General features: G+C 36.6%; 4 protein-coding genes across 5 annotated transcripts in view; all 4 read left to right on the top strand.

Moving 5' to 3' along the window:
- The window catches only part of LOC104759279 (ERAD-associated E3 ubiquitin-protein ligase component HRD3A-like), a 4,452-nt gene extending 3,179 nt beyond the window's left edge, over positions 1-1,273 (top strand). The window contains exons 5-7 of one of the 2 annotated variants that reach the window (XM_019239520.1): positions 75-316; positions 468-710; positions 812-1,273. In XM_019239520.1, the coding sequence (XP_019095065.1) occupies positions 75-316; positions 468-710; positions 812-1,048 (722 nt within the window). In that variant the 3' untranslated portion in view covers positions 1,049-1,273. The remainder of the gene's footprint in view (positions 1-74; positions 317-467; positions 711-811) is intronic. The other variant, XM_019239519.1, reaches the window with a different exon arrangement.
- LOC104756159 (thaumatin-like protein) lies at positions 3,123-4,436 on the top strand. The gene is made up of 3 exons (XM_010478698.2): positions 3,123-3,276; positions 3,491-3,815; positions 3,908-4,436. Exons 1-3 carry the CDS (start codon positions 3,219-3,221, stop codon positions 4,260-4,262), a joined length of 738 nt encoding a protein of 245 aa, XP_010477000.1. The 5' UTR covers positions 3,123-3,218; the 3' UTR covers positions 4,263-4,436.
- LOC104756158 (probable calcium-binding protein CML27) lies at positions 10,146-10,913 on the top strand. The gene has a single exon (XM_010478697.2). It carries the CDS (start codon positions 10,238-10,240, stop codon positions 10,751-10,753), a length of 516 nt encoding a protein of 171 aa, XP_010476999.1. The 5' UTR covers positions 10,146-10,237; the 3' UTR covers positions 10,754-10,913.
- LOC104756157 (ras-related protein RABA6b) lies at positions 11,288-13,669 on the top strand. Its single transcript, XM_010478696.2, has 2 exons — positions 11,288-12,538; positions 13,061-13,669. Exons 1-2 carry the CDS (start codon positions 12,318-12,320, stop codon positions 13,512-13,514), a joined length of 675 nt encoding a protein of 224 aa, XP_010476998.1. The 5' UTR covers positions 11,288-12,317; the 3' UTR covers positions 13,515-13,669.

Below are 13,710 nucleotides of genomic sequence, written 5' to 3'. Positions count from 1 at the left end.
ATTTTATAAGTTAGTAGCCGAAAGGGGACCATGGAGTTCCCTCTCTAGATGGGCTCTTGAAGCTTACTTAAAAGGTGATGTGGGTAAGGCTTTGATCTTGTACTCAAGAATGGCAGAGATGGGTTATGAAATAGCACAAAGTAATGCTGCCTGGATCCTTGATAAATACGGTGAAAGAAGCATGTGCATGGGAGTATCTGGGTTTTGCACAGACAAGGAGAGACATGAGCGGGCTCATTCTTTGTGGTGGCGTGCCTCTGAACAAGGCAATGAACATGCAGCTCTGCTTATTGGAGATGCATATTACTATGGCCGGGTCAGTTTTCCTCGTATTTGAAATTAGATCATGAACATGAACTTCTAATTTAAGAGACATGTTACAATGGGTAAATTAGATGACAATCAGCTAAAAAAACTTTAGACTTATCGCCTGATTCTCTCTCGCTCTCTCTTTGATCTCTAATTAGGGAACCGAGAGAGATTTTGTGCGTGCGGCTGAAGCATACATGCATGCTAAATCACAGTCAAACGCGCAAGCAATGTTCAACCTCGGTTACATGCATGAACATGGAGAAGGACTTCCCTGTGATCTACATTTAGCAAAACGTTACTATGATCAAGCCCTCCAGAGCGATGCAACCGCGAGATTGCCAGTTACACTTGCTCTCGCTAGTTTATGGCTCCGTAGAAACTATGCTGATACCTTCCTGGTAAAATCTTTCGTTCTTATACTAATAGTTTGATGCATTTGAAACAGATAAAAGAATGACATAAGAAGAAATACGTTTGTTTGTTTTTATTTTACTGGTAGGTGAGAGTTGTGGATTCATTACCAGAAGTGTATCCGAAGGTAGAGGCTTGGATAGAGAATGTGGTGTTTGACGAAGGTAATGCAACAATACTTACACTCTTTGTCTGTCTCATTACAATTCTCTATCTCCGGGAAAGACAACGTAGGCAAGTCGTTGTCGCCGATCAAGTTGCTGCTGACGTAGCACAACCCCTCGATGCTGATGTGGCCCAACACCTCGCTGCGTTCCAACGGTAATTAAGTGATAATCGTCTTTCTTCACTGTAATAGCAAAAGTATAATCGTCTTTTTTTGGGTGTTTTGTTTTTTATTCTGATGTACAGTGTAAGGTTAAAAACTTTACTTCGAACCACAATTTGTGTGATACTGTGTACGTAGGGGCGGCCTGTGTCTCTTATAGATATGGCCCATTTTACGTTAAATTAACCAAGATTTTAAAGCTCAGTGAATCTTCTATGCCTATGATGAACTTTAAAAAGATCATGTTGTCTTCTTTTTCTTTTGAATTTTGAACTAGCCGAGAAAAGTTAGATCCCCACGCGTGTTTATCAGATATAGACTTCAATAATGTTTACGTTATATACCATGCGTGCTTATCAGATATAGACTTCATAAGTTTACAACCACAACATAAATTTAGCTAAAAGAATGTAAACAAACAAACGATAAAAACTTGAATGTTTACACAATTCCAACAACAATAACCTTTTTAAGAGTTGTGTATATTAAATCATACAGTAAGTCTGTAATTAAGTTAAAAAAGTAGGTAATTAGAGTAGTATGTGTAGTCATTTTGTTTTGAAGAGTGTGAAGTAGCCATGGGCATTCGGGTACTCGGGTCGGGTTCGGATAGGAACCGATCGGGTTCGGGTTTTTCGGATAGAGGAGTTTAGGACCCATTAGGGTAAACAGAAAATATCGGTTCGGGTTCGGTTCGGGTCTTACCGGGTTCGGGTCGGTTCGGATCTAAAATTTCAGAACCTACAAATACCCAAAAAAATTGGATATCATTCGGGTTCAGGTATTTTGTACCCGATTACCCGAAATTTAACCCAAAAACCTGAATTTTACCTGATTACCCGGAAATTTTAATGCTAAATATTAAATAAAATTTTTAAAATTATTTTTTAAAAAAGATTGGTTAATTTTAAAAAAATTATAGCTAAACATTTCAATATAATTTTGGTTATTTTGAGTATTTTCATTATTTTGCTCTAGGAAAAAATAATATTTTTGAATTTTAAATTGTAACTTTGAATAACTATGTTATAAAAATATATATATATAACTAATATTCTCTATATATGATTTTATTTCGGGTATGTCGGGTACCCATTCGGTTTTCGGTTCGGTTCCGAATTCGGTTTCGGTTCCTCGGGTTTAGGAGATTAGGACCCAATAGGGTATTCTACCAGTTCCGGGTTCGGGTTCGGGTTCATATTTTCGGGTCGGTTTCGGTTCGGGTTTTCGGGTCCGGTTTTTTTGCCCAGGCCTGTGAAGAATGACAAGCATTCCAAGAAGAGAATCTATGAAAGGAAGGAAGACATGGGACCTACTACTATACTTTTCGAATTGGTCAACAAAATTAACTATAGTCTTCTGTTTTTTACACATAATTCATTAAATAAACTGACATTAATCCGTACCAAATTTCACCTTAGTTCTTTTTCTCTTTAGAGCCGTTAGTCCAAATCGATTGTTGGCAAAACTTTTTATACAAACATTTTTGAAATTGAGTTAAATGTCACACTTGAAATCTCTTTGTTTTTTTTTGGGAAGGAAGAGTTTTTATGATTAGAACAAAAAATAAACAAGGATGGTTTAGTTAGTTAAATTCAATAATGTTTTTTGTTGTCTTTTTGACATCCTTCAAATTCTACGGAGAATGATGATTTTAATTGAGATAACGAATATGATGAATGAAGAGTTGAAAATTTGATGATGGATTGGAAGGACAGTGTACATTATTTTGACTGTGTTTTAAAGGAAAAAAGCTACTCCCTCCGTTTCAAAATATAGGATGTTTTAATCAAAACACGCAGATTAAGAAGTCTTTACTTTTAACAAGTTCAACCAATCAGAAACAATACTGCATAATATAAAATACTAAACTAATCTAAAAGTTGCATTGAAATTTGAAAGCATCCTATATTATAAAACAACAAACTTCTCCAAAACATCTTATATTTTAAAACGGAGGGAGTATTACGCACTAACTTCTGGTCTGACAGTCTCGAGAAGTGAGGGTAACATTTGCCATTATTACATTCCCCAAATTCTCCTTCTACTTTTTGTTTTTTTTGTTTTTAACATTTTCCTTGGGACTCCATAAAAAGCACTGAGAAGTAAGTAAAGTAAACAACAAGTTGATTCAGTCTCACTCTTGCTCAGTAGAGAGCTCCATCAAATGGCTTCAATCAACCTCTTCAACTTTGCTTTCCTTCTTCTCCTCTCTCACGCTTCAGGTTATTTTCTTTACATTCCCCCCTAGCTAGATCTAGATCTCTTTAAGTTTCTGTTATTACTTCAACCTCTAAAAATGTACATAAATCTGAGTTTGTGAAATTCTCTGCCATTGGTTAAAAAATGCACTTTTATTAGACACTTAGGGTTTAACTTGAAGATTCTATCTAAATAACACATTAACACAAGCTAGCTTTGTTGTTTCGTTGTGAGCAGCTTCAACGGTAATCTTTTACAACAAATGCAAACACCCAGTGTGGCCAGGAATCCAACCCAGCGCCGGCCAAAACATACTCGCCGGCGGTGGTTTTAAGCTTCCGGCTAACAAAGCCCACACTCTTCAACTCCCACCACTCTGGTCCGGCCGCTTCTGGGGTCGCCACGGCTGCTCCTTCGACAGATCTGGTCGTGGTCGTTGCGCCACCGGGGACTGCGGCGGTTCTCTCTCCTGCAACGGTGCTGGCGGCTCACCTCCGGCCACTCTCGCCGAAATCACTCTAGGCCCTGAGCTAGACTTCTATGACGTCAGCCTCGTCGACGGGTCTGTAAAATCTTAACTTCAAATTTGCTTCCCTGTTTTTTTTTCTCACTAATTTTGCTTTTTTTTTGTTTGTTTGTTTGTTGTAATGACAGTTATAACCTGGCGATGTCGATAATGCCGGTTAAGGGTTCAGGTCAATGTAGCTACGCCGGTTGTGTCAGCGATCTAAACCAGATGTGTCTGGTTGGGTTACAAGTCAGGTCACGTAACGGGAAACGGGTACTAGCCTGTAAAAGCGCTTGCTCTGCTTTCAACTCACCACAGTACTCTTGCACCGGCTTGTTCGGTAACCCACAATCTTGCAAACCAACGGCTTACTCCAAAATCTTTAAAGTCGCTTGCCCCAAAGCCTATTCTTACGCATACGATGACCCAACCAGCATCGCCACATGTTCAAAGGCTAACTACATTGTCACATTTTGCCCTCACCATCGCCATTTAAATTAGCCGAACAAAACAGTAAGAAGCAGCATTTTCTCTATTAGCAACAGCATCTTGTTATGTTTCGAAACCTTTGAGTTTTCTATCTCTATCTAAATTTGTAACACTAATGAAATGCAAATCCTATCATCAATATCAATGGAACTCATCCAACTTAGTGATGTGTTTTGTGAGTCTAAATCTATATGAAGCCTCCAGGAGCAAAGATTATTGCTATCGTTTGCCATATATAAAAAACACACACACACAGACAAAGTCCTTGAATGATATTTTTGATTATACCAATTAACAAATCTCTGGGAGTCCACAACGAGAAAACGAAAACCTTCTCTTTAGGCTTTAGAACTGGTATATAAGGATATCTTAGCCTTCGCCGTATCCGAAGGGGTGTTATCGGAAGAAGAGGCGGCTCTGCGACTGAGCCACCTTGTTGGATATTGGGAATAATCAGTATTGTATTTGGGAATCAATTCTTATTAGGAGCAAAAAATTTGTTAGCTTCCCAACTATAGTTAAGAGTTAAGACTGGTTCTGTTTTTAATATGATTTGAGAGATCTTGATTTGCTCTAAAGGTTTTGTTGATGCCCATACATGCATGAATGTTTTAGTGAAAAAAATGTGCTTTGTTGGCTTCTTCGACAGACGAGGATCTTCCTTACATCATATCTTTGTGCTTAAGATACCACTAGCATTTGTTTTCCTACTTCAATTAGATAATGACGAGGTTCTGTTTGGTTAGTGTCTTCTTCTCTGTTTGAAACCTTCAAAGTGTCGCGTTTCTTATTTGTAGGGAGAGACCAGAGATGAAACATTGCACAACTTTATCTCGGTTATCAGCCTCCATAGATGCACCATCTGATTCTTTGCTTTTTGAATGACTAATATTCTATTGAGATGACTAACCATGACTCATGCTTGCTTCTCAGCCATGGTTTGATGGCGTGCTAGGAACGATCTTCTCAATCTTTAAACTCAATGTTAAACTATACCTTCCATTTCATTTTTGAGAATGAGATCGAACAAGAACGTTGATCTTTTCTAGTAAGATTATTTGTTGAGGATAGATAATGCTATATATATCTCAGATATGTTCATATTTTTTACAAAAATGTTATCTTAATTAAAGAAAAAAGCATGTTCCCCCACCTCCATTGCCATCCATATTTGTCAACTCCTGATGAACTTTGATTATCCCAATTATGAGACATATAATCAAATGCTAAACTTTTTTTGTGTGTGTGGTCAAATGCTACAATGTGCTTGTTGTGCAAGCAAACCCATTTCATAACAACCAATCAAGTAATTTTTTAATTTATCGAAGTTGTGATATCACTTTCCATATGAGCATTAGAAGACATGCAAAGCGTTATGCTTATGTTTGTAAAGGTGTATGCAATTTTTAATAAAATTGAGAATTGACAAACAACGTTTATATTGTTTAAAACTTTTGTACTTTATCCTTTATTTTAGTTTCAAGAAAAGTAGATGTGGATCCGCAATGATTTTGGCACAGTCACCACAACAGAGATTGCTACCGCGGGAGAGGAGTTCTTTTGTTGTTGTTGAAATTTGTTAAAATCTCTATTAGAACAAGAAATTTGGAATATGTGATGAAGATGAAGTTAACTGATCAAAAGTATAACTACTAGTCTAATAAAGGGATTACATAAATAAACCAGTCATTAAGAAGGCTAAAACAGAATACCAAAACACTCTAATCTCAAACTTTAGTATTTCATAATGTCAGTAATTAAGAATAACATAATGAGATTCAATCGTAATCTTTTGAGAACTCTTGAGGGTCTCAAGGATACATCAATGCACAGTAGAATAAAACAAAAACAAAAAACCGATGATATGAAAGAAAAAAAAGACAGAAGACCCCACTACACTACTACTAGTCTACTAGTAAAACAATCACCCCGCGTAAAATGAGCGTGTACCGGCCGCGTTGGATTGAGACACATTTTCGGATTTTCCTATTGACTTAGCATTTTTGTTTGCATTGACTCTCCCACTCCAACTTAATGCATTAAAGAAAACAAAAAGGTATTAAAAATAGTGTACTTGTAATACTATAATACTAAATTACTAATACGATATATTAACAGACTATAGTAGTATAGTTTAAGACTGAATTAAGTTAACTAATTGGATATAATTAAAAGACTTGTCAGTTTCAAAAGATTATTTAAGTGATTATGTATGAAACCAAAAGATATGAGGGTAATATTAGTAGATAGCACAAATATAAAGAAAAATAAAGAAAATACCACAACAATATTTTTTTATAGGTAAATATCATAGGACCCACGTTTTTTTTTGGAGTAAAAAGACACAATTACCCTTTTTTGTTTTATTGTTAGATAGAAATAGTGAAAAATTTGGTGTGATTTTTAAAAATAGCATGTAATATTTATATTTTACATGTTATATTGAACTAAATAACGTTTAGTTGTAAACCCAAACCGACAAATAGTCTCGTTTTAATTGTAAAATCTAAACCCTAACCATCTAATTTCGTTTTAATTGTAAAATCTAAACCCCAACCATCTCATTTGTGAACCCAAACCGACATATAATTTCGTTATAATTGTAAAATCTAAACCCTAACCATCTCATTTGTGAACCCAAACCGACATATAGTTTCGTTCTAATCGTAAAATCTAAACCTTAACCATCTTATTTGTGTATCCAAACCGACATATAATTTTGTTCTAATTGTAAAATCTAAACCCTAACCATCTTATTTGTGAACCCAAACCGACATATAATTTTGTTCTAATGGTAAAATTTAAACCCTAACCATCTCATTTGTGAACTCAAACCGACATATAATTTCATTCTAATTGTAAAATTTAAACCCTAATCATTTTATTTGTAAACCCAAACCGATACATAATTTCGTTCAAAAAACAAAAATGACATGATATTTTAAAAAATAACATGTAATATATGTAATAGGTATAAAAGTAATTGTATACGAGGAGAGAGAATGCCTTGTGGGTCCTATGGTAGTTTGTTAATTACTTTTGATTTTTGTGATATCTAGTGCATATTCCCAAGATATGACTGGGAGCTTTGCCTTTTTCGATAAGAGGTAATGCCATTTGCAACTCTCATCATGTAGGCACGTGACATTTATCGCGTCTTGCCGTTTATATTAAACCATGTAATACGTGAAAAAAGACTTAAGAGTAATTGAGTATCCTCCTGTACAAATTACGAATATGTATTGATAAGAATCTTATTATATACTCTCTCTGTTTCTGTTATTTTGACACATCTTTTTATTATAAAAAAGTGTCAATTTATGTTTTCAATGTAGTTTTTTTAAAGATTTTTTTTTTTTCGTCAAATAAGATATTTATTTATGAATTTAAAAAATCATCATACAATTGGTCTGATAGCCACCAAGGTGGAGAAAAACATTCAGTATAAAATGGTACTGAAAGACATCCTTTCTTTGCAAGTAAATGAGCAACCTTATTACAACTGCGTTTAGCAAAAACAAATTTAATCTGTCTATATTTCGAGGCCCAAAACATGATATCTTGGTAGATTCCATCAATAGATATATCATATGCTTTTCCGGTTACAATATTTATGAGTTGTTCACAATCTCCTTCAAAGCTGATTTCAGTGATTCCTTTTATCCATACTTGTTGCAGTGCTACAAGTAAAGCTTTACTTTCCGCTTCTAATGCTGTTTGCGAGATAGTAGTTTTAAAGATTAAATTCTCATTTTTATCCCTATAATTTGAGCTAATTAATTAGAAAGAGAAAAATTTTAGTGTATTTATAAAAGGTAAAATAAAAATTTAGATAATTTTTTTAATTTGTGTTTATTATGTCAAAATATCACTCATTGTGAAATAGAGAAAGTAAAACTTAGCGTTGAAACTACTCATTAATATAATCATAACGCACATCAATTATATCAATGAGATATCAATACATATCCATTTAAAATTTTGATTAAATAACATTATATTTTACATAATATTTACAGTCACTAAAACTCTATTTGAATCATAAACTAATAACACCCATAAATGTATTAAATCAAATAATCACGTGAAATTACCAGTAATTAACTTATAATAAGGGAAATTAAAAAAAAAACATAAAAGATTAGCGTGTACTCTTTCCTGCGACAACCCTAATCCGCCGCATCTTGTCTCTCCGGTGTTCGGTTACGACCGACACCGTGAGAGGGCTCTAGGATACTTGTTCCGAATCCACCCCTGCACTTGAAGACGCCGGTGAATTGTTTCGGCTCTGTTTCTCGTGGCGAGTGTTGAAGGTCCGCCGTGCGCGACGGCCGTTTTCGGTGGCTAAAATCTCATGTCTTTGCCTCCATTGCTTGTAGACGGCGATGGATGAAGGTGGAGGCTCTGATTTCCGGTCCTTGCGTCTCGCATCTCAATCGGCAGAGCAAGCTGTGTTTGTAGATCTGTTTTCAGGTCGCCTTCTTCCTGGTGTTTCCGGCGGTCGAGTGTGCTATCCTTGGCTATGTCGTGGTGTAGCGTGTACTCTTTGCTCGGAATCATTTTTTCCAAGATCTATCTTGGTCTAACCGCTGCGTTTCGGCTCGTGTCTGCCGGAGGTAAGGGTTTCTATGTGTCGGTTTGTTTGCTTTGAGGACAGCTTACTGCCACACGCTTGAAGCTTCTGTCCACTCCGTTCGTGTCGAATTCGTGTGTTGGAGTTTGATTCGGGAGGCTTTCTTTGGCTCTGTGGTTGATTCGATGCCTTGGTTGGTGTTGTTCGTCGACTCTTTTGAGCTTCTGATGCCTCGGCCTCTCATTTCTGGTCCTCCTTCACATAGGTTTTTAGAGCATGGCTACTATTTGGTTGCTTTTACCTCATCTTTTTCGTGAGTCTTGACTTAGGAGAATGATGTCTCTGTTGGCATCTTCTGCTTGAGGACAGTAGCAGGATTATTAGGAGCTTGCTTTCTCCTTGCTGGTTAAGCTTCCTCATCGAATCAGTTGGTCTTTTGCTCCTTTGTGTAGCTGCCGTGGTGTTTGATAAGTAGAGGAATTAGTTATCGGTGATAGCTTGCTTTTCTCTCCTTTTGAGAACTCCGTAGGTATACCAATTTATTTGGTTTGGTTCAAAGCATGTTTATGTTGTGGCTTCCTATTGTTATTGCCTTTGTTTGAAGATTGCTTTGCTTTGCGTACTCGCCTCTTCTTGCGACTTGTTTGTGTTATAGAGAAGCTAGTAGGGCCATCGGCTTCTGGTGTAGTATTGAATGGTATTATTTTGCTCTGAGCTGCTGACTTCGAGGATGAACTTGGTTAGAGGGAGCTTGCACCTTTTGCTTTTTTGGTGTGTGAGGTTCCGTTCTGAGAAAGCTCATGGATTGAAACGAAAAATCAATCTCACATAACGCAGGGGGAGTTTGTGATCGATGATTTGGAGTTTTACCGTTGACGGCTTGGTCTCGGGCCTCCTGCGAAAGGTTTCTATAGCTAGTTATTAGTTATATCGAGGTGTCTTACAATCTGCATCAGCCCTTCTCCTTTTGCAACTCATTCGGGAAGGACAATATAAACGTCATCGCTTCATCTTGTTCCCAAAGCTTCTTGGCTTGGTTGAGTAGATGGACCGAAAACTTGGTTTAATTACCGTATTATGCTTTCATGTTTTTAAAATTTTTTTGCCATGAAACCATATGTATAGGTTTCAATTCTTTGGATTGTAACCTAAACTTTTTTCATTTTCAATGAAATATTTACAATTTAGCACAAAAAAAAGATTAGATTCCAAACTTTAATTGATTGGCATTATACAGACGTTGGTAGAAGAAGAAAGGCATATCTATTTTATCCAAAAAAAAAAAAAAAAAAGGGTCTATAAAAGGGTCAGACTCCAAGTGCTCCTAAAACCCACCCCCTACATCTCTCTCTCTCTCTCTCTCTCTCTCTCTCTCACTTTACCCTTTTAACAAAAAAAAACAAAGAAAAAAAAAATGGCAAGCGCAAATCCAGAAACCGCCAAACCCACCACGCCTGCATCGGTGGACATGGCTAACCCAGAGGAGCTTAAGAAAGTCTTCGACCAGTTCGATTCCAACGGCGACGGCAAGATCTCAGTCCTCGAACTCGGCGGCGTGTTTAAAGCCATGGGGACTTCCTACACGGAGACGGAGCTCAACCGCGTCCTTGAAGAGGTCGACATAGATCGCGACGGTTTCATCAACCTAGACGAGTTCTCTACTCTCTGCCGCTCGTCATCTTCCGCCGCGGAGATCCGTGACGCCTTCGATCTATACGATCAGGACAAAAACGGACTGATCTCCGCCGCTGAGCTTCACCAGGTTCTTAACCGCCTTGGGATGTCTTGCTCTGTTGAGGACTGTACTCGTATGATCGGACCTGTTGATGCTGACGGCGACGGGAATGTCAATTTCGAAGAGTTTCAAAAGATGATGACCTCTTCCTCCCTCATCAACAACAACGGATCTGCTCATGGAGGTTCCGCTTAGGCTTTTTATTTTTATAGATCTGGATTCTCTGAGAAATGGAATCTCAAATTGGGAACAAACAATAATAATAGGTACTCTCGTTTAAAAAAATGTGATAAATCATCATCAGTCTAACCTCTTCAATATGAGTTTCTTAGATCTCTGCTGCATATTCTGGATATATCATCGTTGCTCTCTCTCTGTGTTGAAACAAATTTGGTTTCTAAATTCCTTTACTCGATCGTCTTGCATTCTCGATTCTCTCTGAGTCCGTTTATATTTGGCATTAGAAACGAAATCACTGTCTTGAATACATCAAACCTTTAGCTTCCGGGAGAAACTCATGACCTTAAGGCGTTCAATATGGTCAACGGACGCGTTCTGGGTATTTGAAAAAAACAAAGAGGCAACTGATTCGTATGTGCCTTTACTTTTACTGTTTGGGGGACCATCCGTTATAGTAACATTAAAAGTTTTTAGCCGAGGATCTGGTTTCAATGAATTTACTAGTATAATATACTCCTCTCCTACTACGAACCAACGTAATGAATGCTGAATTGACGCGCAGATTGATACAGAGTAGTAGTAGTATATTCGTATCCTTGTCCTATTAAGGCTATTTCCGGGTGTAGTAATCCAAGTGTATTAGGTAGGAAACAAATGTGATTACCTTAAATATAAGGCAAGCAACTAGTCCTCGTGAAAAAGACAAGGGAACCCCAGTTTGCAAAAGATACATATAGAGATGGAATCCTATAGTGGTGGTTGTGTACACTGGAAAAAAGATGACGTTGACGTCTACGAATCGTATTCCACTCTTCCTCTTTGGAGTAAAGAATAAAATTTGTTCACTCGTTCTTTATGGAAAAAAAGAACTTTTGACTTTTTTTGTGAAAGAGTCCGGCCTATTAAAAGCCCATCTTAGGCCCTAAGTTTATTTTATTTTGTAATTGTGTTTACAAGTCAAAAAACCTAACCGTGAGTGAGTTTGGTAATTTGTCAAAGCTCAAACGTAAAGACTACTTACGACATTGAAGCATGCATGATTGAGCTTTGTGACTTGAGTCTGAGATACAGATATATATAAAAAAATCTATATCATAATACGTTACAACTTCATCCTTTGTTAACCTAATAGTAACGAAACAACTTGTTGAAATGAATAGATAGCACAATATTTTTTTAATCAGCAGATAAAATAAATCTCGTTGACAAATAAACACACTATATAACAAATATCTTGGATTGTGTTATGTACAATCTCTGTCGCGCCTCTTTTATCCTTGTCCTTTGCTCGTTTCATTTTCCTATTTTCTATACTACTTTTCTCAAAAGGTATTTCGTCCTCAAATAACTCTTCCAAGAAAAGAAGAAAATAATAAAACTATATATATCTTGTCGCGATCATATGATATTATATGCATAATTTATACATGAGTTCAATAAACAGCGGCACATATATACTTGATGGAAAGACTTTCTCGAGAAAGGTTTCTATACAATAAAACAAAATCTTTCTCTTCGGATATCTATCATCGATCGATCCTTGTTGGTTTACTTACACAAACTCTAATCAAAGCGGAGCATGGCGGAGGAATCATACGACGAAGAGTGCGACTACCTGTTCAAGGCTGTTCTGATAGGAGACTCGGCCGTCGGGAAATCAAACCTCTTGTCGAGATTCTCGAGAGATGAGTTTCGGTTAGACTCTAAACCAACCATCGGAGTAGACTTTGCTTACAGAAATGTTCGCGTTGCTGATAAGACCATCAAAGCTCAAATATGGGACACCGCCGGCCAAGAAAGGTAACAAAATTCAACCTCGGTCATAATAATGGACTTAATGAATCATCAAAATATATGTATTTAACGTAAGAAAAACATTGTTGCACATTTTTTTTTTCACTTCCATTAATTGATTTTACATTGACCATGAACAAATATATCCTTCAATTTATATCAAGTTTTTAACGTAGCCATAAGAAACAAACGAATATGTCAAAACTTGTTAAACTTTCTACATTTCTTTTTGTATGTAAATGTCAAACGGTAAATATGTTAGACAAACAACAAATAATAAATAATGAAATATAGGATTGGGATGATGATTAGGAAAATAGACCACGCTCAGAAGAAAATAATGCAAAACTAGCTAAGCAATCGACGTCATGCGGACCTAATCTTAGTTAAATGTCGCGACCTTTTCTTCCTTTTGTTTTGCTTATTAAATTTATTTTTATTTCGACAAATCTTATCTTTATAATAGTTTGTGTATTTTTTTTACTTATCTTATACTGTTTCTTTCTTTTTTGAATGGGAGGAAATAAGATTTAGAGCGATAACGAGTTCGTATTACCGTGGAGCCTTAGGAGCTTTACTAATCTACGACATCACAAGGCGAACCACTTTTGAAAACATTAAAAAATGGTTGTCGGAGCTCAGAGACTTCTCTAGTCCGGACACCGTCATTGTCCTCGTGGGTAACAAATCCGATCTCCGGCAGTCTAGAGAGGTTGAGGAAGAAGAGGGTAAGACTTTCGCCGAGTCAGAGGGTCTCTATTTTCTCGAAACGTCGGCTCTAGAGAACCAAAACGTCGAGGAAGCGTTTCTAAGCATGATCGGACGGATACATGAAGTTTTGACTCAGAAGATCGTTTTAGACAGTAGACCCAACGGTGACGGTACCGTCATTCCCGCGGGTACAGAGATTGTGAATATTCATGAAGTTACCGCCACTAGACCGTTGAGTACTTCACTCTCAAGTTGTTGTTACAACAAGTAAATAAACTGATTTATCTATTTTTTTTTTTTATTAATACTGTTTTGAAATTATCAGTGATGTAAAAATTAAGAATTGTTGAAATGTTGGCTTGGCTAGACTTTGTCTTATACATTTTATGATTTTAATGACAAAAACCACAAAACGTAACTATGATTCATACTTGTATTTTGGTTTGGATTATTTAATTTTTGGAATT

Source organism: Camelina sativa, chromosome 17 (assembly GCF_000633955.1).
Source record: "Camelina sativa cultivar DH55 chromosome 17, Cs, whole genome shotgun sequence".
In the NCBI taxonomy this organism is placed as follows: Eukaryota; Viridiplantae; Streptophyta; class Magnoliopsida; order Brassicales; family Brassicaceae; genus Camelina; species Camelina sativa.
Note: the sequence above shows the minus strand (reverse complement) of the source record. Positions and strands in the feature narration are given on the sequence as shown.